The following is a 24,687-nucleotide window of genomic DNA, read 5'->3' as shown; positions in this document are numbered from 1 at the left end:
ATGGCTTTTAGACAATAAATACATTGTGGCTGAGAGACTGACTATACATAAATCTATCTATGTATCTAGCTATCTATATATATTTGCCTCCCAAAGCAATAAATATAAACTGTCATGTCTCCCATTTATGGACTAATAAATTCTATCACTGAATATACATTAGGAGCAAAAATATTCTGGAACTCTCTGAACCCTCAATTTTACTCTAGATTTTCTATAATAAGAAAATAATTCTAAAAGTGAATAACTAGTTAGATGCATAAAATGTGCTCTTCAGCATTACCTACAAGAGTAAAACATGGAAGTAATCTAAATTTCAATGACATAGAACTATTTTGGTACACTAGAATAAAAATACCTAATGATAAACTGTGAATCCAATAAAACTACTGGCTCTAAAAACTATATATAACAATCATAAAAATGCTTGCTTACTTATGAGATAGTATTTAGAAATTAAATAGAATATTAACTGTAAATACAACTGTAGTATTATATATAACCTCAAATATGTGTACAGAAAAGTAAAATTTGCTAAAATGTTTATAGTAGATTAGGAGTATGGAATTACAGATTAGATTTGTACATATATACGTATGTGACTTATACAAATATATATGTGATTTCCCCAAAATTATATATAAAGTAATCAAGGATGATTTTTTGGAAAATGGTATCATCTACTTTCTCAATGGAAAAAAAATGAGGCTTTCGCGCACGCGCGCGCGTGTGTGTGTGTGTGTGTGTGTGTGTGTGTGTGTGTGTTACTGGGAATTGAACCCAGGGGCATTTGACCTCTGAACTATACCCCAGCCCAATTTTATTTTATTTTTATTGCAAAACAGTAACTAAGTTGCTGAAAGTCTGATTAAATTGCTGAGGCTAGGCTTTGATTTTGGTTTAAGAAAACCCAGGTAGGCCGGGCGTGGTGGCGCACGCTTGTAATCCCCGCGCTTGGGAGGCAGAGACAGGAGGATCGCGCAGGTTCGAAGCCAGCCGCGCGCGCTGGCTTAGGAGACCCTGTTTCCAAAATGAAAATGTAAAAATAGGTCTGGGAGTGTAGCCCAAAGGTAGAAGGGCTTCCAGGAACCCCAGTACCACCAAAAAAAAAAAAAAAAAAAAATTGCTGAAGCTAGCCTCAAACCTGAGAGCCTCCTGTCTCAGCCTCCCAAGTACTAGGATTACATGCATGCACTACTACACCAAGACTTTTCTTTCTTTCTTTTTTTTTTGTATGTGTGGTACTAGAGAGTGAACCCAGGGGCATTCTACCTCTGAGCTATACCTCTAGCCCTATCTTATTTTTTATTTTGAAACAGGGTCTCACTAAGTTGCTGAGGGTCCGGCTGAGGTTTTCTCTTGAGAGAGAAAGATGCCTTGAGCTCCAGAGGGTGATGAAGGGGTCTTCAGAAAGTCGTGGCTGGCTTCAGAGGATTTTCCATCTATTTGGTTTCTGGTGAGTACTGCAGAGACTTTCACAGGAGGGACAAATCCCATTTATCTTTCTACTGTTTAAAAATTACTGTCTAATCTTCCTCCAGTTACTGGGTCTCAGGCTGAGGTTAGGTGAGGTAGTTGTGGGCGTGAAATTTCTCTGAATTTACAATTCCTATGTAATGGTCAGAGGCAAATTTACCTAATTGTAGCATTCAAGTAATAATCAACTTGACTAGTAGGAACATACAGTAAATAATTTTTTTAAAAAAAGAAAATATTTAGAGGCGTGAATTAGTTAAGCATCCCTCCTGGAACCAAGTGGGTATTCATGAAAATGGTTCCAAATTTTCATCTAAATCATGCAAAACAAAAAGGCTGCCTATTTAATTTTCTCTCAAGTAGTAAGGACAGAAAAATGTAGGGAGCTTACCTATATTGAATCCAGGGGCACATCTCCAGGCTATCTCTCCCCGCCCTATTTTATTTTTTTATTTTTTAAATAGGGTCTTGCTAGGTTGCTGGCATTGTCCTTGAGCCTGTGGTCCTCCTGCCTCGGCCTCCCAAGTACTAGGATCACAGGTGTGCCCCGCCACGCCCAGCTGGGAGCTTGCCATTTGACACTGGAAGAGAGCAAATACCCGGGACCTAGTTTCTCTAGCTTGTACTTACCTTAAAGACATGAAAGGCTTCAAACTGGATGTTGGGGCTTTTGTCTCGGAGGAGATTCATCATCAGTTTCAGGTTCTCCGGCTTGCTGATGTACTTGGTCATAATGGCAAAGTTGTGGCGATCCAGGATCAGCTCCCCCAGTAGCTACAGGAAACACAAAGTCAAAGCTGTGATCCGTTCCACAGGCATCTGGTTCAAATAGATCTTATTTTTTCTCACTGAAGAACAAATATAAATGTAAGAATGAGCCGGGCGTGGTGGCGCACGCTTGTAATCCCCGCGCTTGGGAGGCGGAGACAGGAGGATCGCGCAGGTTCGAAGCCAGCCGCGCGCGTTGGCTTAGGAGACCCTGTTTCCAAATAAAAATGTAAAAATAGGTCTGGGAGTGTAGCCCGGAGGTAGAAGGGCTTCCAGGAACCCCAGTACAACAACAACAACAACAACAACAAAAATGTAAGAATGGTATTGTGGGGGGAAAAAACTGGAGAGTTGTTAAGTACATCTTAGAGAACACCAGGTATAAGCCGGGCGCCGGTAGTCTCAGCCACGGAGAGACTGAGGCAGGAGGCTTGCTGGGACCCACAAGGTTGAGAGTAGCCCTGGCAACATCATGAGACCCCGTCTCATAAAACAAAAATAAACAAGCAAGCAGAGGAGGGAGGGGAGGAAGAGCAGCGGCAGGGACATAAAAGCAGTAGTTGTTGCTGCCTTCCGATTTTCATTTTTCAGCCAGTTATCGCCGCAGTTCACCAAGAGATAGCCAGAAATAGCTTTCTTTTCACCGTGTACTTTAATCAGCTTGCTTCCCAGCGATGTATTGCTCCTGAGGTATTTGGGAAGAATGGAAAGAACAAAACTGCCGCTTCCGTTACCTCCCCCTTCCCTGAATAAACGCACTCCAGCGCTTCCCTGGAAATGTAGTTCTGTGCTCAGTGACTCTTACCTTCCCCTTGACTTTTATTGATTTTACATATTTATTTTGTGGCACTGGGGAATGAAGCCAGAGGCATTCCACCTCCAAGATACACCCCTAGACCTGTTTATTTATTCATTTTGAAACAGGCTCTTGCTAGGTTGCCGAGAGTCTTGCTACGTTGCTGAGGCTGTTTTGAAACCCGTGATGCTCCTGTCTCAGCTTCCTAAGTACTGAGATTATAGGCTTCTTTTTTTTAGGCATTAGGGATTGAAACCAAGGGCATTCTCCCTCCAAGCTATATTCCCAGCTCCTCTTTTTACTTTTTTTTATGTTGAAACAGGGTTTTGCTAAGTTGCAGAGACTGACCTCAAACCTGAGATCCTCCAGTCTCAGCCTCCCAAGTACTAGAATAAAGGTGTGTCCTACCACACCCAGCTGACTTTTATTATAAAACCCGTATAAAGCCACAAAAAAATTATTGACCCTAGCCGGGCATGGTGGAGCACGCTTGTAATCCCAGTACTTGGGAGGCTGAGACAGGAGGATTGCGTAGGTTCGAAGCCAGCCTCAGCTACTTACTGAGTCTCTCAGCAACTCAGTGAGACCCCGTTTCCAACTAAAGAATAAAAAGTAGAACTGGGAGTGTGGCTCGGAGGTAGAATGCCTCTGGGTTCCATCCCCAGCACCACACACACACACACACACACACACACACACACACACACACACACACACATTATTGACCCTGAATCCATATCAAGCTTTATAAGTACTGGTTTGTTTTTGTGGTGGTACTGGGGACTGAACTCAGCAACATTCTACCTTCAAGCTATACCCTCAGCCCTTTATTTATTTTAAGCAGTCGCACTAGGTTGCTGAGAGACTTGACACATTGCTGAGGCTGTCCTAGAACCTGCGATCCTGTCTCAGCTGCCGAAGTACTGGGTTTATAGGCGTGCGCCAGCCACCACCCTTGGCTTCTGCAGCCACATTTCTAACTGCCCGCCATGTAGTCTCACTGGGATATCGTGTCAGCCCGTCACACTGGACATCTCTAATACCAGTTTGCTTTCTTCTTTATGTGAATGACATCATGACCTGCCAGAGCCCAAGGCCGGAGAGCTAAAGCCCTCCTCCGCTTCCCTCTTTTTCCCTGTTCCTCTTAAACATCAAATCACAAGGTCTGACAGTTTTCTGTTTCTTTTTGTTTTGTTTTTTTGGTGGCATTTCTACCTCCAGGCTACACTCCCAGACCTATTTTGTATTTTTTTATTTGGAAACAGGGTCTCTTAAGCCAGCGAGGCTGGCTCCAAACCACCGTTATCCTCCTGTCTCCGCCTCCCAAGTGCGGGGATTACAAGTGTGCGCCACCACGCCCGGCCAGTTTTCTGTTTCTAAAGAATGCATCTTTGAACATGCTCTATTTCAGTTTTACTGCCAGTCTCCTCATTACAACCCTCACTAGCTTTCCTCTGGACTATCCCGATAGCAAAGTGAGTCAATCTCTCTCTCTCTCTCTCCCCCCCCCCTCTCTCCCCATCCACCAACCCAATACTTTCTGAACACGAAAGCAAAAGCAATCTTCCTGAAAATCAGCTGTCATTGTCACTAATTCCACTTAAAAAGTGAATGAACTAACAAATCCCTAGATTCCCACGGATTTTGAGGGAAACATCCAACTCCCCAGGTTGGCATTCAAAGCCCTGGGCGTGGGAAGTCATTTCTCCTGCTTCCTTCCTTTCTTCACTCCCTGCCTCCGTCTTCCTCATCCTCGGCCTCTGTGGCTTCTCTCCCCTTGCTCACATGTTTGAGGACCGCCTTCGCCTCCTGGCTGCCTGTCCAAACCACACTCCCCTGCAGGGCTGGCTGTGGTTCTGTGTTGAGGGAGGCCCTCGCCGCGCCTGCTCTGCACTCGAGGGCTCTCTCTGTACTGACTGCGGCAGCGCAGCGATTTGTGAACCTGCCTGGGATGAGAGGTCTGTAAGGACACCAGGCAGATTGCGGTGCCCCTATGAACGGATGTGTGTGCAGATGTCCGTGGGGAAATAGGAGTCCCAGCAACGTGGTCCTCCTCGTCACAAAATGTAGAAAAGAAAGAAAGCAATTTTCTTATGGAATTTGTATCACCACAGGTAATTTGTGGAAAAGAGATCTCAAAGACAAAATTCCACCTAATGCACAGAGCCGAGCGGCGACACTCCTCGCCCACACAGGGTCATGAGATGAAGGATGAATTGCCCCAGAGAGGACTCAACGGCACCATTTCTTCACCCTAAATTGGCCTGGTGGTGGAGGGAGCCATTTGGTATTAGCAAATTGCCTTTATCTGGATAATAAAACTTCTTTTTATCTCCCAGACAAGCACGTGGGTACAGCTTGGAGGAAAGACTCCATGTCAAACTCCCCAGGAGCTTGTGGGTCATAGATGTGTCCATTTTAGCGTGTCTTAGATGTGTCCATTTCAGATATGGCTCCCAGCCCCCAAACAAACCACTTCTGAGCTGTGAAGCTGACAAGGAGGAGCTTGCTTGGCTTCTGAAGACGTCTGTCTGCCTTCAAATATTGTATACATCATATGCAGACATAACAAAAGGGTTTTGGTCAAAGGAAATTTCACTTTTAAACATTCACCCTTAAAATTTACAAACACATATGAACACCCCAGCAAATAAATATCTGCTGAAGTTTCCTATGGGTTAAATTTAGGTTAGATGGCTTTACTTCCTATTACATGGGAATACCTACATGTAAATTCTATCCAATTTATCTTCTGCTCACACAATTTCACAACTTTCCCTATACAATTAATTGTGTTAAATAACTTTGCTAAAGTTATTTAGTCAATTGCTAACCTGAACCACTTGGCCATTAAATGTTAATCTATTTGAACTACTACCAACAATGACAAAATGCAGCGTTCCATTGTAATACAAAGCAATACTGTACTAATTGGGGGAAAAAATCACATTTTACTTATTTAAATTTCATATTTTAGCTGAGTGTGGTGGTGCATGCCTATAATCCTAGTACTTGAGAGACTGAGAGAGGAGGATCTCAAGTTCAAAGCCAGCCTCAGCAACTTAGTGAGACCCTCTTTCAAAATAAAAAACAAGGGCTTGAGGTGTAGCTCAGAGGTGGACTGCCCCTGGGTTCAATCTCCAGTACCAAAAAAAAAAAAAAACAAAAAAAACTTCATCATACTGGTAAAACCATATAGTAAGTGGAACTAAGGTTGTTGTTGTTTTTAGGTTTGTGTTTTAATGAAAATGGCTAGAGCCAAAAATTTTCAGCAAGCTGCTTTCAATTCTAATCTTTCTTGCTGGAAATTAAATGCCAAGCGCCTGAAGAAGATAAGAAATAAATTCCTAAGCTTGGTCACATGAGGGAAAGGAATTCCTCTGTTAATTACTTTTTATTGACATCAGGACTCTCAGCACCCCAGGATGGTGGAGGAAAATACGATTAAAAAAGGCAGCAGGTGGCAACTGCTTGGACATCAGAAAACAGCCTCTTATGGAGGCCAGATTATTACTTACAGAGTCGCTCGCTATCTCACTAACCTAGCCTCTAGAGTTTTCTACTACCAAGAAGTATCTATGGACAAATCTTACAGAATCCGCACACGTAAACGTGGTGTCAGAACAGGATGTAAAGCCATCAAAGATCTAATTCCCAACATGAAAAAAACAAAATTGTTTGTACAGAACTCCCCAGAGCATTTTTCTCTTTCGTTTACTTCTGTGGATTCTGGGGCGTTCTACCTCTGAGCTACACTCCCCAAACCCTTTCTAATTGTCTGTTTTGAAACAGGGTCCTCTGAAGTTGCTGAGGCTGGCCTTGAGCCTGCGATCCTCCTGTCTCACGCTTCCAAGTTCTGTGATTACAGGTGTGCACCACCATGCACAGTGTCCCAGAACATTTTTCTTTTTTTTTTTTCTTTTTTCTTTTTTTTTTTTTTTGGTGGTACTGGGGTTCCTGGAAGCCCTTCTACCTCAGGGCTACACTCCCAGACCTATTTTTACATTTTCATTTTGGAAACAGGGTCTCCTAAGCCAGCGCACGGCTGGCTTCGAACCTGCGCGATCCTCCTGTCTCCACCTCCCAAGCGCAGGGATTACAAGCGTGCACCACCACGCCCAGCCCAGAACATTTTTCTATCAGAGAAAAACACAACAATATTTAACATGCTTAATGATTATATTTGAACCCATTTTGCCATCACCTATCTTTCTGTTCCCTTGAGTAGGGTGATATGAAAACATTTTAGCTACATCTCTGCCTCTAACCTAGCATTTTACAGTCAACTCGGCAGAAAGTGACATTTTAACAACTTCTGCATCCTATAACGGGTTTATCTGTGAAGGTTTTCTTTTCTTTATTTTTCACTATCTGACCAATGCTCAGTTTTATCACGTTATAAATCAATTGTGTGAGATACCTGACTATAAGGAGTTGAGGCAGGAAAGGCAGCGGAGACAGTGGCGAGGTAGGAAGAGAAATGAGAGTAGGCAGAGAGGAGGCACGCAGGAAGGAAAGAGGCTGTAATGCTGACCCTCAAATGCCCTGACCAAGATCGCGGTTCGCGGACAGCCTCAGCTACTTAGCGAGGCCCTTCGCAACTCAGTGAGACCCTGTTTCAAAAAATAAAAAGATTAGCCAGGCACCGTGGCGCACACTTGTAATCCCAGCACTTGGGAGGCGGAGACAGGGGGATCGCACAGGTTCGAAGCCAGCCCCAGCTACTTAGTGAGGCTCTCAGCAACTTAGTGAGACCCTGTTTCCAAATAAAATATAAAATAGGTCTGGGAGTACAGCCCAGAGGTAGAAAGACCCTGGGTTCTACCCCCAGTACCACCCCCAATAATAATAATAATAATAAAATAAAAAGACTAAAAAATAGGGCTGAGAGTGTAGCTCGGGGGTAGAATTACCTCAGGTTCCATCCCCAGAACCACAGAAAGAAAGAAAGAAAGAAAGAAAGAAAGAAAGAAAGAAAGAAAGAAAGAAAGAAAAGAAAATGCCGTGACCACCCTCACCTCCACTCCCCAGGCCCATTTTCCTCCAGACCTAAATTCTTATCTTGTCCAATAAATCTTAGAGTACTGTAAGTCCATGTAATTAGTACTTGTATTTTTAGAATGTATTTTTAGACAGATTTTAAAAAGCCTAGAGAAATATTGCTAGAGACCCATGACATGGATATAGTCTAAGCATTGTTACTGAGATAGTGTCAAGATTCTTTGAAGAACCCAACCATCATGGCCTGCTCTGTGCTCCATGACCGAAAGAATCCAGCTCATTAGTCTGGCCCACCCTTACTTGCTTCTTTTCTTTTTTATTTATTTTTGGTACTGGTGCTTGAACCCAGGGGCATTCTACTTCTGAGCTACACCCTAGCTGATTATTATATTAAATTTGTGGTACTGGGGATTAAACTCAGAAGCGGTCTACTTCTGCGCTATACGTTCAGCTCCATTTTACTTTTTATTTGGAAACAAGGTCTTACTAAGTTGCTGAGTCTCCCCGAGCTGCTCAGGCTGGCCTTGGCCCTGCACTCCTCCGCCTCCAAGCCTGAGAGCGCGTCTCATCCTGCAGGGCCTGGGCTCCCTCTCCCTCTGAGTGGGTCTGCTGCTCCACTCTTTGCTTTCCTCAATAAATCTCTGCTCGTGCCTCTTTTGATACATCCTGAAATTCCTTTCTGCAGCTGGCATAAATCAAGAACCTGCCAGGGCTCAGTTTACGTCTGCTTCTCCTTTCTAGGGGGCTCTGCGGGCTCCTTCTGGTGACAGTAGGTTTGAGTGGGTCAGTGAAGAACAGGAAAGATGCTTCCAGAGGAGACCACGGCATTTGAAATTAAGTAGGAAACACACAGGCTGGAGAGGGGGCATCTCAAGGAGCTCCAGTGCAAGCGCGTGCTCCGGGGGAGAGCCCGAGGACGCTGGAGGGCAGGAGCAGGCGCCGGAGCAGACAGCAGGCGGGAAGAACTCTTCCCTCCCCTGCCACCCTCCGCTTGGTAGGACATGCTGTACCAATCACAAGTTCACCGGCTTCTATTTTTAAGTGCAAATGCATGCTGGTAAGGAGGGAGCCTCGGTCATACCCCACTCCCAAATGTTTATTTAGAAGAGATCTTTCCAGAGATTGAGCTCCGGGGGAATGAATGTGGGAGATATTTACTTGTAGAATTTAGTTTGGTTTATCTGACGAGTGTCTACAGTTCTGGCTGGAGGTATAGCTCAGGAGCACTTGCCGGCCATGTACGAGTCTCTGCGTTCCATCCCAGCAGCAGGTGGGGGAAGGAGTTTAGAGTGGTAACCATGAGTGAGGCTCTATTCTAACCACTTTATAAATGTAGATGGGGGAAGACGACTGAGGCCAACAGACCTGAGCTGGAAGAAATGATAAAATAGTGAGAAAGAAAAGGCAGGGAGAGGACCCAGGAGGGAGATGGTTAGGAGAAACGGAAACCAGCTTTGTGACTTCACCCACAGGCCTGGAGTCAATCGATGATGGCAAACATTCTACTCAAGGTCTTGTCACTCCTGGAAAAGGACGAGGATAAATGCCAAAGACTGAGGCCCTTTAGCCAGGCGTGGTGGCACGTGCCTGTACTCAATGTACTTGAGAGGCTGAGAGAGGAGGATCATAAGTTTGAGGCCAGCCTCAGGAAAATAACACGACTCTCAGTAACTGAGAGAAACTCTGTCTCAAAATAAAAAATAAAAGAGAGGGGTAGCTCAGAGGTAGAATGCCTCTGGGTTCAGTCCCCAGAACCACATAAAGATAAAAAAGACCAAGGCTTTTAGTCTTCTTCCTTCCAATTTGGAACTTGATTCAATCACCATAACTTATATAATTATAAGTTTGGTCCATCACCTGAAAAACTTCCACTGAAAAGAGGAGGGAAGCCAGGCGTGGTGATACAAGCCTGTAATCCCAGTAATTGGGAGGCTGAGACTGGAGGATCACAGGTTCGAGACCAGGCTCAGCAAATTAGTGAAGCCCTTAATTACTTAGTGAGACCCTGTTCCCAAATGAAAATAGGGCTAGGGTGTAGCTTAGACGTAGAATGGTTCAATCCCTAGAACCAAAGGAGGGTGGGGGATTGGGAAAATACATGAGCGGTGTCCTGTCTGCTGAGCATGACCACCTCTGTTAGGATTCCAATTGCCGCCTCCCTCCCAGGGCCACTGCCTCTGGTAACATGGACTCGCTCCCCCAGCGGCTGTCTCCCTAGCCCTTCACAAATGCTCGCACTCCTCAGACACAGTGTGTCGGCAGGAAGTCCTTGCGCACTCAGCGAGCTCTCAGGAGGAGTCGGGCCACTCCAGGCTCCAGCACAGGCAGCAGCGCCCGTGGGCTCTCCTCTAGAAGGACGCCTTGCACGGGCCTCTCCAAGAAGGGAAACGCAATAAGGCGTGCTGACTGACGGGGACGCTGAGCAGCCCATCACCAGGCCAGCAGGAGACAGAGCAGGGGAAAGCCCGTCACGGCTAATGCAGAGCCAAGGGCAAAGTGAAGTGTGCCAAATGTGAGACGCGCCTGGAATCCCAGCGCTGGGGAGGCTGAAACAGGAGGATCGCAGGTTCAAAGCCCGCTTTGGCAACATAGCAAATCCTGCTTCAAACTAAAAATAAAAATAGGGCTGGGGTATAACTCAGAGGCAGAATGCCCCTGGGTTCAATCCCCAGTACCCACCCCCCAAAATGTGGCACACAAAACATTTAATTTATTGCTTTCACTTAAAATTGTGTGTAATATTTAGAAACCAAGGCATCACCCTATGAATGTATCATCTGGACAAGAAAAGTAATGCAAGTGTGCTATGCTATTTAGCAAGCTGAAACATCAAATTGCTTGACTAAAAGCTGTCAATTTTATTATTTGCCAAATATACATATTTTTTGTGGTACTGGGGATTGAACCTAGGAGCATTCTACTTCCAAGCTACACCCCAACCTATTCTATTTTTTATGTTAAAATAAGCCCTTACTCAGTTGCTGAGGCTGGCCTTGAACCTGTGACCCTCCTGTCTCAGAAATACAACCTGTTGAGCCGGGCGTGGTTTTGAAGAAAGCATTGTTTTATGTATTTGATCATGTAGTCTTTTCACATACATGTTTATTAGAGTTGGTTTTTATTTTATTGCTGCTGTTGTGTGTTTTTGTGGTTCTGGAGCTGGGACCTAGTGAGGAGATAGAAAGGAAATAGGCAGATAGGGAAAAGGCCTTGGTAGAAAAAAGCTAATTTCCTGAGTTTCCTGAGGGGCGACAAATGCCTGAAATTCCAAAGGCTCAGGAGATAAGAAGGCCAGAGCTTCACAAAGCCATCCTGAGTTTCCTAATCAACAAACCCACCGAGCAAGTCTGGCATTCCTGAAAGGAGACCCTTCAAAGGACTTGCAAATGCCCTATGCAAATTCTCCTTGGAATCCCAAAAGTCACCCTAACCAAAAACGGACTTGCAAGCAGACAGGCATTGGCCAGTCGAATGGCAAAAGGGGGACTTTCCCGCTCGGGACCCCCTCCCCTTTTGGGGAGCTGTTCTCTCTCTCTCTCACAGGTTGTGTTGGCCCTGAGAGAAGGCAGAGTGCATCTGAGGGCACATGGCTCGGGCGACTCTCGAGTAGTGACCTAAAGGCCTCTGCTGGACATCATGGCTGGCCAGGCCCCTAGGGGTGACCTGTACCTCTTTTCTGGCAGATCGCGTGGACTCTGGGAGAAAGTAGTTTGCAACTGATGGGCACTTGGCTCGGGCGACACTCGGGTAGTGACCCTGAAGGCAGCTACTGGACCCCGGAGTTCCGACCGCCCCTATGGGGTGTTCGGCCACTTTTCTCTATTCCCTTCTGGCAGATGCGTGGACTCCGGAAGAAAGCAGCCTGCACCTGAAGGCAGTTCGGCTTGGGCTACTCTCAAGTATTGTCCTGAAGGCAGCTGCTGGACTCAGAGTTCCAGCCCCTTTGGGGGTGTTCAGCCACCCTTGCCCCATTCCCTGCTGCTTCTAATAAAGCTTTTACTCCCCTTCCTGAGGTCTGCGGGTGTCATTCTTCGCTCTCTGTAGACAAGAACTCGGCGGGGTTTTCTCGCAAGAAACCCCCGTTTCACTAGGACCTTTTTGTGTTAAGCAAGTGCTCTACCATTGAGCTACACTTCCTGCCCAGCTGATTTCGGGAGGGGGGTATACTGGAGTTTGAACTCAAGGGAATTCTACCTCTGAGCTATACCTCCAGTCCTTTTTATTTTTTTATTTTAAAATGGGGCCTCCCCAGCCAGTTGTGGTGACCCCAGCACTTGGGAGACTGAGATAGGAGGATCGCAGGTTTGCGGCCAACCTCAGCTACTTAGTGAGGTTCTTAGCAACTTAGTGAGACCCTGTTTCAAAATAAAGAATAAGCCGGGCGTGGTGGCGCACGCTTGTAATCCCCGCGCTTGGGAGGCAGAGACAGGAGGATCGTGCAGGTTCGAAGCCAGCCGCGCTGGTGTAAGAGACCCTGTTTCAAAAATATAAAATAGGTCTGGGAGTGTAGCCCGGAGGTAGAAGGGCTTCCAGGAACCCCAGTACCACTAAAAAAAAAAAAAAAAAAAAAAAGAATAAAAAATAGGTGTAGCTCAGAGGTAGAATGCCCTTGGGTTCAATCGCCAGTACTGAAAAAAGTGGGAGGGTCTCCCTAAGTTGCTAGGGGTCTTGCTAAGTAGCTGAGGCTGGCCTCAAACCTACAGTCCTCCTGCCTCAGCCTCCCAAGTATTGGCATTACAGGTATACCACAGCATTCCCAGTTGTTCCATAACATTTCAACTTTATAAACATTATTTCATATTAAATCATTTTCCCCTCTCAAAAGTAAAAATATTAGGAATTTATCAACTACTGTGCTTATGATGCAGAGGGAAATTTAAATTTTCGTCTTTTATGTGTCATATTTTGGTGTTGTGACTTCTTCCTCTCTTTGCAAATCACCTCCCTAAGCCTAGGTCACAGAGAGGCGGAGGAGAGACACAGGCCCGCTTCTTTCTATTTTAAGATACACGAAGAGATTTTCAGGAGCCTTATTGAGTCTTCCCCATGAAAGGAAGACTTGCCTCTGAGAGCAGTTTCTTTACATCTCTAAGAAACATCCCAGCGGGCCGTTGTGGCCGGGCGTGGTGGCCCATCTTGTAAAAGGTCTGGGAGTATAGCCCGGAGCTAGAAAGCCTCTGGGTTCCACCCCCAGTACCACCCCCCCCCCAAAATAAAAAACATTCCCTAGAAAAGAATTCTTCTTCTTCTTCTTCTCCTTTTTTTGTGGTGCTACGGATTAAACCCTGGGGCATTCTACCTCTGAATTACACCCCAGCCCTATTTTATTTATTTATTTATTTATTTATATTTATTTATTTATTTATTTTGGTGGTACTGGGATTCCTGAAAACCCTTCTATCTCTGGGCTACACTCCCAGGCCCATTTTTATACTTTTTTATTTGGAAACAGGGTCTCTTAAGCCATCGTGGCTGGCTTCGAACCTGCGCGATCCTCCTGTCTCCGCCTCCCAAGCGCGGGGATTACAAGCGTGCGCCACCACGCCCGGCTTATTTTTTATTTTGAAATAGGGTCTCACGAAGTTGCTGAGGGCCTTGCTACACTGCTGAGGCTGGCGTCAAACCTGCAATTCTCCTGTCTCAGCTGCCTAAGTGCTGGGATCACAGGTCTGTGCCACCACACCTGGCTCAGTGGTTCTTTTAAGTTAGCTTAGGTTTGATTTCCTTTCCTAGCAGAAATGTTACAAATTGTATTTTAAAAGGCACTTATTATTTATATTGTCACTTTCCAAAAGTATTTGAGCCAGGGCGCTGACGTGATTGCCACAAGTACAGTTATAACATAAAACACACTTTTTAGTCTGCAAAAGAAGGGATACTTTAATTTCTCCACATTTACTTGTCCAGGAAGAGAGACCATTTGCTGATAAGATAGATATCAGATTCTGGGGACTCTAATTTAGAGAAACTTGATATTACCTTCAATGACTGTCTCTTCGTCACATAATTCTCAGACTGAAGCAGTTTCTCATAGTCTTCAAAGATCTAATGAGAAGAAAACTCATATTAGAACGCGACAGAGCAGTGCGCTCTCAGCACCAGGCCGGCGTGTTCTGTCTTCGGGAGGCCCCAGTACTTTGTACCTCTGTGTACGTAGCCAGGATGGGTCCAATGTTCCCGGGGAGTCCCACCCGTTCACCTTCCTCCTCTACACAGGAAGATGCCGTGGGGTTGGGGAGGGAGGCCAAGTGACGCAGGAGCCACACTTCTCGTGTGTGTGTGTGTGTGTGTGTGTGTGTGTGTGTGTGTGTGTGTGTTACTAGGGATGAACCCAGGGGGATTCTACCTCCAAGCTAAAACCCCAGCCCTTTTTATGTTTTTTATTTTGAAGCAAGGTCTTGCTAACTTGCTGAGATTGGCCTCAAACCTGCCATCTTCCTGTCTCAGCCTCCCCAATACTGGGATTTCAGGCTTGTGTCACTGAATTACACTCTTTTATATGAGTAATATTTTATTTTGTCCTTGAATACAAGGGGGATTTTTTGATCCTTAAATTTATCGAATAAGTTGGCATAAATTTTACCCGTGACTCTAAAATGCAAATAACATGTGAATGGTGTGACTGATTCTCTAAAGTAACAGGCTCACCATTTTCCAGGCTCACCATTTCCCAGATACATGGCTTACTGCTACAGAAATAGGAAACCAAAGAAACATTACGCGTTGGGGGAAGCATGAGTGTTCAGAGCCAGTGTTCAAGCCCAGGCAGGAGGCCCAGTGAGAAGCCACTAAATTATAAGTGACACATAAATACAAAAATAAAAAGTTATGCTGGGCATGGTGGTGCATGCCTGTAATCCCAGTACTTAGGAGGCTGAGACAGGAGGATCCCAGAGTCAAGACCAGCCTCATCAAGTAGTGAGACTCTCATCAACCCGGTGAGACCCTGCTTCAAAAATAAAAAGAAAAACGAGGGCTGGAAGTGTAGTTCAGATGTAGAATGTCCCTGGGTTCAATCCCTGTACCATGGGAGGAGGGGGAGGAATGAGGGCTAGGGCTATAGCTCAGTGGAAGGCATTTGCCAGCATGTGGGAAGTCCCGGGTTTAGTCCCCAGTATCCACACACAAACAAAAAAAGAATTGCTGAAGGTTCCCTCCAACCTTCATCTTCCTGTCTCAGCCTCCCAGGTACTGGGATTACAGGTGCGCGCCACTGGCTCCCTGCTGCTGCTCTTATGTTAGGCACTGTGCTGGGGGATGAGAAGACAAAGAGAAGATTAACTAATACATGGGAAATCCCTCAAAGCCCAGTAGAAAATAAGTCTGGCTGTTGTTGCTGTCACCACCAGGGTGATGCTGAGGGTGAAGGTCAGAGCCTCCCCGCTCAGGGTCACCGTTGTAGACCCGCGCTAACCAGAAGGGGCCATGAGCAGCCGCTGAGCACGGGGCGGGGGCCAGTCCCAACCGAGAGGCGCAGGAAGTGAAACAGGTCCACCCGACTGAAGATTAAGCATGAAAAAGGAAGTGAATGAGCTCAAACACTTTTAGAGCCGGGCGTGGTGGTGCGAGCCTGTGATCCCAGGACTTGGGAGGCTGACAGGAGGATCGGGTTTGCAACCAGCCTCAGCTACTCAGTGAGGCCCTCTGCAACTCAGTGAGGCCCTGTTTCAAAACAAAGAATAAAAAATAGGGCTGGGGGTGTAGCTTGGAGGTACAATGCCCCTGAGTTCCATCCCCAGTAATGCAAAAAAAAAAATCACTTTTATATTGACTATACATTAAAATAATATTTTTGATATGCTAGGTTAAAAAGATATGCATTATTAAAATTAATTTCACCTGGCACATGCAAGGAACCACACCAAGCCCTGTGAGCATGTCTCTTTGTATGACTTTAAATCTAACTATGGGCCGGGCGTGGTGGCGCACGCTTGTAATCCCCGCGCCTGGGAGGTAGAGACAGGAGGATCGCGCAGTTTCGAAGCCAGCCGCGTTGGCGTAAGAGACCCTGTTTCAAAAATATAAAATAGGTCTGGGAGTGTAGCCCAGAAGTAGAAGGGTTTCCAGGAACCCCAGTACCACCAAAAAATAAAAAAAATAAAAAATAAGTAAATAAATAAATAAATCTCACTATGATATATCATTAAAATGTACCAATGAGAGTATAGATTTATCTCACTTTCTTCTTTTTCTTTTTTTTTGGGGGGGTCTGGGGATGGAACCCAGGGGCATTCTACCTCCGAGCTACACCCCCTGCCCTATTTTTTATTCTCTATTTTTGAAACTGGGTCTCACTGAGTTGCAGAGGGCCTCACTAAGTAGCTGAGGCTGTCCGGAACCGTGATCCTCTGGTCTCAGCCTCCCGAATGCTGGGATGACAAGCATGCGCCACCACGCCCGGCTTTCACTTTCTTCTTGATACATATTTGTGTGGCTAATTACAATTTTTTTCCCCGTGGTACTGGGGATAGAATTCAGGGGCATTCTACTTTCAAACTAAACCCCCAGCCCTGCCCTACTTTTTATTCTTTTCTTTACGGCCTTGGAGATGGAGCCCAGGGGCATTTGACCTCGGAGCTATACCCCGTGCCCGATTTTTTATTCTTTATTTTGAAACAGGGTCTCACTAAATTGCAGAGGGTCTCACTAAGTAGCTGAGGCTGTCCTTGAACCGCAATCCTCCAGTCAGCCTCCTACCACGCCCAGCTTATTCTTTATTTTGAAACAGGGTCTCATTGAGTTGCAAAGGGCCTCACTAAGTAAGTAGTAGCTGAGGCTGTCCTCAAACTGTGACCCTCCTGGCTCAGCCTCCCAAATGCTGAGATTACAAGCATGTACCCCCTGCCCAGCTTACAAAATTTTCATTTTGTTTTTGGTACTAGGGATTGAATCCAGGGGCATTCAACCCCTAAGCTATACTCCCAGACCTTTTTATTTTTTATTTTTGAAACAAGGTCTCACTAAGTTACTGAGACTGGCCTCAAAACTGTGATCCTCCTGTCTCAGCCTCCCAAGTACTGGAATTACAGGTGTGTGCTACCGTGCCTGGCTTAACTACAAAGCATTTTAAATTAATTTAGTACCTGAGTTTGTAGCAGGCATGGACTGGACAGTGCTGGGCTACAGTATCTAAGTCAACACTTGAACCAAACTTGTAATTTATCACTTCTAGATATGTTACATGTTCTACTTAATTGTGCGGCTTCTGTTGTTTACAGTTAGTAAAAGGATGTCTGTTCTTGGACGGATCTGTTCATTCACCAATCATTGAACACCACCATGCGCATGGCACTATGCAGGTGGCGAGGGATCAACTAATAATGATAAAAACCAATACTGAGCGCGCCAAGGTCCGGTGCTAGACTTGAAACTGTTGAATTCTGCCAACAGGCCTGTGAGGTAGCCCTTACCACCGTTTTCGTTTTGCACTACACACAGTGAGGCGAGATGCAGAGGGAAGTTCGCATTGTGTGCTGAAGCCCTGCGCTGTGAGCATTGTGGGCAAGGTTCCCGCCTCTCGGGGAGCTTGAGGGCCAGACAGAAAAATGCAGAGTAAAAAACAAGGAAGAGGCCGGGCGTGGTGGCGCAGGCTTGTAATCCCCGCGCTTGGGAGGCGGAGACAGGAGGATCGAGCAGGTTGGAAGCCAGCTGTGCTGGCTTAAGAGACCCTGTTTCCAAATTAAAATATAAAATAGGTCTGGGAGTGTAGCCTGGAGGTAGAAGGGGTTTCCAGGAACCCCAGTACCACCAAAATAAAGAAAAAAAAGATATAAGAGATAGTGTGCATGTGTTTGGGGAGGACAGGACTAGGGAAAGCTTCCTAGAAGAGTGACATTTCAGCTGAATCTCAAGAAGATGATCTGGATCCACTGTCAGAAAAGGAAATTGGAGCTAGGTGTGGTGGCACACACATATAATCCCAGTATTTGGGAGGATGAGACGGGAGGATTGAAGTTTTGCAGCCAGCCTCAGCAATTCAGTGAGGCTACCAACAACTTAGTGATACCCTGTTTCAAAAAAAAAAAATTAAAATAAATGTCCCCAGGTTCGATCCCAAGCAATGAGAGAAGAAGAAGGAGGAGGAGGAGAAGGAGGAGGAGGAGGAGGAGGAGGAGGAGGAGGAGGAGGAGGAGGGAGAGAAGGAGGAGGAGGAGGGAGAGGAGGGAGAGGAGGGGAGGGAGAATATGGAATTGGAAGGCAGAAAACATTCTGATCCTTTTACTAATAAGTCTAATTATCAACCAAATAAATGATTTATTTTAGTCAGGGTGCGGTGCTCTTCCATTTGGGGTTCCCCACTGGCTCTTAAGAGTAACATGGGAGCCAGGCACAGTGGCACAAGCCTGTAATCCCAGTACTTGAGAGGTTGATAGAGGAGAAGCTCTGGCAAGGCCAGCACAGAGTAAATAGTAAAAGGGTTAGGGGTATAGCTCAGAGGTGAAAGGCCCATGGAGTCAATCCCTGGTATCACTAAAATAAATAAAGAATAACATGGATATTCTTTGGTCTAGTTGGTGCTGGGAACTGAACCCCAGGACCCTGTGCATGCTAGGCAAGCACTCTACCACTGAGCTATGCTCACAGCACCCGGGTCTTCTTTTTTTTTTTTTTGTTGTTGTTGTTGTTTTTTGGTAGTACTAGGGGTGGAACCCAGAGGCTTTCTACCTCCGAGCTATACTCCCAGACCTTTTTTATATTTTATTTGGAAACAGGGTCTCGCTAAGTTGCTGAAAGCCTCACTAAGTAGCTGAGGCTGGCTTCAAACCTGCGCGATCCTCCTGTCTCAGCCTCCCAAGCGCGGGAATTACAAGCGTGCACCACCACGCCCGGCCTACCTGGGTTTTCTTAAACCAAAATCAAAGCATCAGCATTTGGAAGGCTGAGGCAGGAAAATTACAGGTTTGAAGCCAGCCCCAGCAACTTAGGGAGACCCTGTTTTCAAGTAAAAGATAAAAATCAGTCTGGGAGTGTAGCTCAGTGCTAGAATGCCCGAGTTCAATCCCCAGCAACACACACACACACACACACACACACACACACACACACACACACGTGCACACACACAATCAAAGCAGGCAGGAGTTGTGGTCTTTTCTTGGAGCTCCAAAGCACAACAGGAAAAGATGTGAAAAATGAAGAAATCCTGACCTCCTACCATAAACCAACTGAGGTACCGCAGAGTATGGTTGGTACAGAGTATGGATGATAAATAGGGGTGACCCTTCAAAAATCTAAGAGGGGCAAAAGAGAGGAAATGGTTTCTACTTACCGTGTCATAATTTTGCTCTAAGAAGTCTGCTACCAACACTTTATGTCTGGTTAATAAATCCTGGAAAGAGAATAGCCAAGTGCAATAAAATTATTATGGCTAGTAAATCTAACAATATAATAAAATTTAAATCAGCCTCTTCCTTCTAAGGTTTGATAATTTCAGTCATTCTAAACATGTCAAGAGTTACAAAAGAACATTTTCACTTACATGACAAAATTATTTCCATTCCTACTGCAGGATGGGAAATACACTTTTGTTTTGGGTTAAAAACAACAATAAAATAGTAGCATTAAATCTAGTATTCTGGAGGCTGAGACAGGAAGATAACGGTTCGCAGACAGCCTCAGCTACTTAGTGAGGCCCTCTGCAACTCAGTGAGACCCGGTTTCAAAATATAGAATAAAAAATAGGGCAGGAGGTGTAGCTCGAAGGTCAAATGCCCCTGGGTTCCATCCCCAGACTTGCAAAAATAAAATAAATAAATAAATAAATAAATAAATAAATAAATAAATCTAGTATTCTAAATACATATTATTGTTAAATTTATCATAGATATAATTTAGCTGGTAAAATAAATAGCACCTAAGAGAAAAATTTATAATATATTTCTTGAAGCCATTAACTCTACATTGTGATTATGATAAAAATAAAAGTAAAGTGTGATACTTTTATTATGATACATTCTTTTACTATGATATAAGTCAAAAAAGTCATTAATAATTTATTTATTTTGAGACAGGGTCTTGCTATGTTGTCCATGATGGTTTTAGACTCCTGAGTTCAAAGGACACTCTTGCCTCAGCCTCCTTAGTGCTGGTATTAATTTGTTTATTTTTGCGGGTCTGGAGATGGAACCCTGGGACATTCAACCTGAGCTACACCCCCTGCGCTATTTTTTATTCTTTATTTTGAAACCGGGTCTCACTGAGTTGCAGAGGGCTTCACTAAGTAGCTGAGGCTGGTCACAAACCGTGATCCTCCAGTCTCAGCCTCCCAAATGCTGGGATTACAAGTGTGAGACACCATGCCTGGCTCTTAGTGCTGGTGTTTATAGGAGTAATTTTTCATGCTTTTTAATTTTTCTTGTGGCATTGGGGATGGAACCCGGGGGCATTCTACCTCTGAGCTACAATCTCAGTCCTATTTTATTTTGAAAGAGGGTCTCCCTAAATTGTGGAGGGCCTTGCTAAATTGCTGAGGCTGGTCATGAACCTGCAATCCTCCAGTCTCACCTTCTCAAAGTACTGGGATTACAGGCATGCTCCACTTGCACCTGACTCTACAGAATTTTTTTTTTTTTTTTTGGTACTGAGAATTGAACCTAGAGGCATTTTACTTCCAAGCTATGCTGCAGCCCAATTTTATTTCTTTCTTTGGAAACAGGGTCTCACTAGTTTTCTGAGAACCTTGCTACATTGCCAAGGCTGGCTTTGAACCTGAGATCCTCCTGTCTCAGCCTCTCAAGTGCTGGGATTACAAATGGGCACCACCACACCCAGCTAGGAATATTAAAAAAAAAAAACAAGAATTTCTGTATGGCTTACAATCTTATCTCACAAATTAACGCTTTTCAGGGATTTTAACCTTTCATTTTTTCCTTCTAAACATTGTTTTCATTGTTACTGTGATGGTGGTAGTGGGTATTGAACCCTGAGGCTTCTACTCCCGAGCTACACCACTAGCCCTATTTCAATTTTAATTTTGAAACAGTCTTACTAAGTTACTGCACACTGGCCTTGAACCTGCAATCCTGTCTCTGCCTCCGAAGTACTGGCATTACAGGCATGTGCCGCCACGCCCGGCTTCCTGTCCACTGCTTTTTTGACATGTACTTTCATTGGTGCATTATAATTATACATCATATTGAGATTTAGTGTGATAGAAACAAGGTGCCTCGAACTCTGGGAAGCACAGGACCAGCTGCAGCGTTGTCCTGCTCTAGGTGAACAAGATGTCTTGCACGCACGGTACAACTGACTACGTAACATGGTGCCTCTTTTCAAAGTCAAAAAGAAACAGCCTCGTCTTATTAAATATATGAACCGCACAAAAGCACGAAGGGACCTTTGGCTGTCTTCAAGTCACACCTAATTATCTCCTACTTCACCTTAATGTTGAAAGAAAACAGGCCTCACCTAATCCCTTTTACATGCTCAGAGGCCAAATGCTCTGCTTGGTGACTGTGCAGATTTTAACTAAAAACAAGAGAGTTTTAAAGTTTTCCAAAATAAAGCCTATGCTTTAATACGTACTTAATTAAAAATTCCCCCAGGCTACAACCAAGGCAAGGCCTACCTTTTTCTAGCTTAATTTTTTTTTTTTTTTTTTTTGTACTGAGGATTGAGTTTAGGAGACATTCTACCTCTAAGCTACACTCTCAGTCCTATTTTATTTTTTGTTTTTTGAAACAGGGTCTCACAAAGTTCAGAGGGTCTTGCTAAATTGCTGAGGTTGGCTGCAAACCTGTGATCCTCCTGTCTCAGCCTCCCAAGTACCAGGATTGCAAGCATAAGCCACCATGCCCACTTTTCTATTTTAATAATAAGAAAAAGGAGCCAGGTGTGATAGTACTCACCTGTAATTCCAGTACTTGGGAGGCTGAGACAGGAGGATCTAAAATTTGAGGTCAGTCTCAGCAACTTAGCCAGGCCTTAGCAACCTAGTGAGATCCTATTTCAAACTAAAAAGTAAAACAGGGCTGGGGGTATAGCTCACAGGTTGAATGACCCTGGGATCAACCTTCAGTAACCCCCCAAATTAAAATGACTTAAAAATCCAACAATAGGAAAATCTAATATGAGAAAGTAGAATTCCTTCATTTACATATGAGAGGTATAGCCAATAAATGATGTGCTCTCGTCTCCCTTACATGCCTACACTTGAGTGTGTCTATAACATACACATAGGTACACACCCAAACGTATGTACACACATGTATGCACAAAACTGGAGAATACCATATATACATACATACATGCTTATGTATACACAGTACTAGACAGATTAGTTGCTACTTTATTATAGATCACATAACTGAGTGGGAAGACCCCACAAAACACTAGCTAGTATCCTGCCCAATCAGGAAAAAGCGGAAAATTCCAAAAGAAACAATGGTCGTGTGTGTGTGTGTGTGTGTGTGTGTGTGTGTGTGTGTGTGTTACTGGGAATGGAACCCAAGGGCATTCTACCTCCGAGCTACACCCCCAGCCCTATTTTTTATTCTTTATTTTGAAACCGGGTCTCACTGAGTTGCAAAGGGCCTCACTAAGTTGCTGAGGCTGTGCGCGAACCACGATCCTCCGGTTTCAGCCTCCTGAATGCTGGGATTACAAGGGTGAGCCACCACGCCCGACTCTCAGATTTTTAAGAATTAAAAAAATACTTGAAGTAGTGTATTCTTTCATCCCACTTTCCAATATTCTGGTCTGACAGGGCTAATTTACTCATAGTATAGGTATTATGCCCCAAACCCCAATATAGGTATTTTTAGTGAATTGTGCTTGTGAGAACCCCGGGGTGGAGCAACAGGGACACTCAGCTGCAGGGACACAAGCCACGTGCCAGCTGCCATCAGCATTTATTGAGGGTTCCCTAAGGGAATGTGCCAAGCACTGGGTATATGCTATTCTAATCTTCACAACAATTCTATCAGCAGAGATGATTTTCTTCATTTCAAAGATGAGGAAAATAAAATTCGGAGGTTAACTAGTTTGCTCAAGGACACACAGCTGATCAAGTGGCAGAAAGATGGAATTCATAGAACTTCAGTTACATGGACTTTCCAGGCGGGGTGGTACATGCCTGAAACCCCAGTACTTGGGAGGCTGAGACAGGAGGATCACAGGTTTATGGCCAGCCTCAACAATTTAGTGAGGCCGTCAACAACTTAGTGAGACCCTGTTTCGAAATGAAAAATAAAATTGGTCTGGTGGGCTAGTTCAGAGGTAGCATGCTCCTGGGTTAAATCCCCAGCACCACACACAGGCACACAAAAATTACATGGATTGTAATGGCCTTATACGGTTGTAACAGCGCAATGGGCTCTTTTCCTTGATTCAAGGAGATATATATTGAATGGGGAAATTAATTAAAGAACTAATTGACAGCTCAGTTGCAGCTTAAGTAAATATTTATTCCAAAGCCAGTAGGAAACAGAAGGGGAAGAGCAGAAAAGCAGTGTGACTGAGACACACTGAAGAGCCCGAAAGTGGAACTCTCCCTCTTTCTGGACCCCGGCCCTTAAACAGAGTTTTCTTATTGGTATGTTCTCATTGGCGTTATCAAGACAAGGGGCTAGCAACTCATTTTAAGCAGGCAGCATTATCTTGCCTCTGGCCACTGTACTTGTTAAGTTTAGGCATATCTATTTTCTACTTCTGCTGTCTTGCTGGCCCATTAGTTGGTGCTTTGAAATAACCTGTGGAGCTTACATCCTGCACATCAAGGCCAGGTCACAGAGAAGAGGAGGGAGATAGAGGCACTAATTGCAGCCAGTGCAGCCGCGTGTAATCCCTAGGAGCCAGGCATAAGGCTCTTGCTATCTTTATAGATGTTTAAGATGAGGCAGGCTGAACTACCTGTGATCTTGGGGCTTTTAATTACATATATGTATTTTGAAGGCTAAAGGCTCTGTCTCTACATTCTTACTATAAGTTAACATCAGGGCAAAGGAGAAGGGTGGGGTTGTTCTGAAGTATAACAGGAAAAGATGTTGTTTTCTCCCTGCCAACCCAGGCTCTGGCCACCTTTACATTCTTACTGGAAATCAATACTGGCACAGATTTTTGGAGAGGTACAGTTATAAGATTTTTTTTAACAAAAGGATTATATGGTAGATAGTACAATGGGAAAAATAAGAACAACATTAATGATAAAAATGAGTAACAGTTATCTAGGAGTAAAACAAAAAAGGTGATCCTAAAAGACTAAAAAACCCAACAAGACCTGGGAGTGGTAGAGCACGCCTGTAATCTCAGTACTTGAGAGACTAAGGCAGGATAATCACAGGTTGAAGGACAACTGTAGCATCTTAGCAAGACTCTTAGAAACCTAGGGAGACTGTTTCAAAATAAAAAAAATGAAATTGGTTTGGAAGTGTAGCTCAGAGGTAGAATGTCTCCTAAATTCAATCCCTTGTACCAAGATGAATAAAAAGCCCCAAAGCGACATGGTTCTTGTTACATTAAACACAAGCATTTTGGTAAAATACAGAAAACTGGTGTTTTCAGTACTGGCAACATGCTAGAAAACTTTTTATTGTTACTTAGGTTTTCAAGCAACTGACTTAGGTTCAATAGGAAATAGACTGAAGTACAATCTAACATCATAGCTTATTTTTGTGCCTCGGTATTGTTGAAAATTAAATTGGGCTGAA

The 24,687-nt window shown here is 44.5% G+C and overlaps 1 protein-coding gene across 1 annotated transcript in view; it reads right to left on the bottom strand.

Moving 5' to 3' along the window:
- The window catches only part of CAB39L (calcium binding protein 39 like), a gene marked incomplete at its 3' end in the record, with an annotated part of 86,800 nt that overhangs the window by 21,233 nt on the left and 40,880 nt on the right, over nt 1-24,687 (bottom strand). The window contains exons 5-7 of the mRNA XM_080689090.1: nt 19,311-19,370; nt 14,021-14,086; nt 2,107-2,250 (exon numbers count right to left, since the gene is read on the bottom strand). Of these exons, the coding sequence (XP_080545216.1) occupies nt 2,107-2,250; nt 14,021-14,086; nt 19,311-19,370 (270 nt within the window). The remainder of the gene's footprint in view (nt 1-2,106; nt 2,251-14,020; nt 14,087-19,310; nt 19,371-24,687) is intronic.

This window comes from Muscardinus avellanarius (genome assembly GCF_963383645.1).
Source record: "Muscardinus avellanarius genome assembly, chromosome: 2".
Taxonomy (NCBI): Eukaryota; Metazoa; Chordata; class Mammalia; order Rodentia; family Gliridae; genus Muscardinus; species Muscardinus avellanarius.
This window is presented reverse-complemented; position numbering and strand designations above follow the sequence as displayed.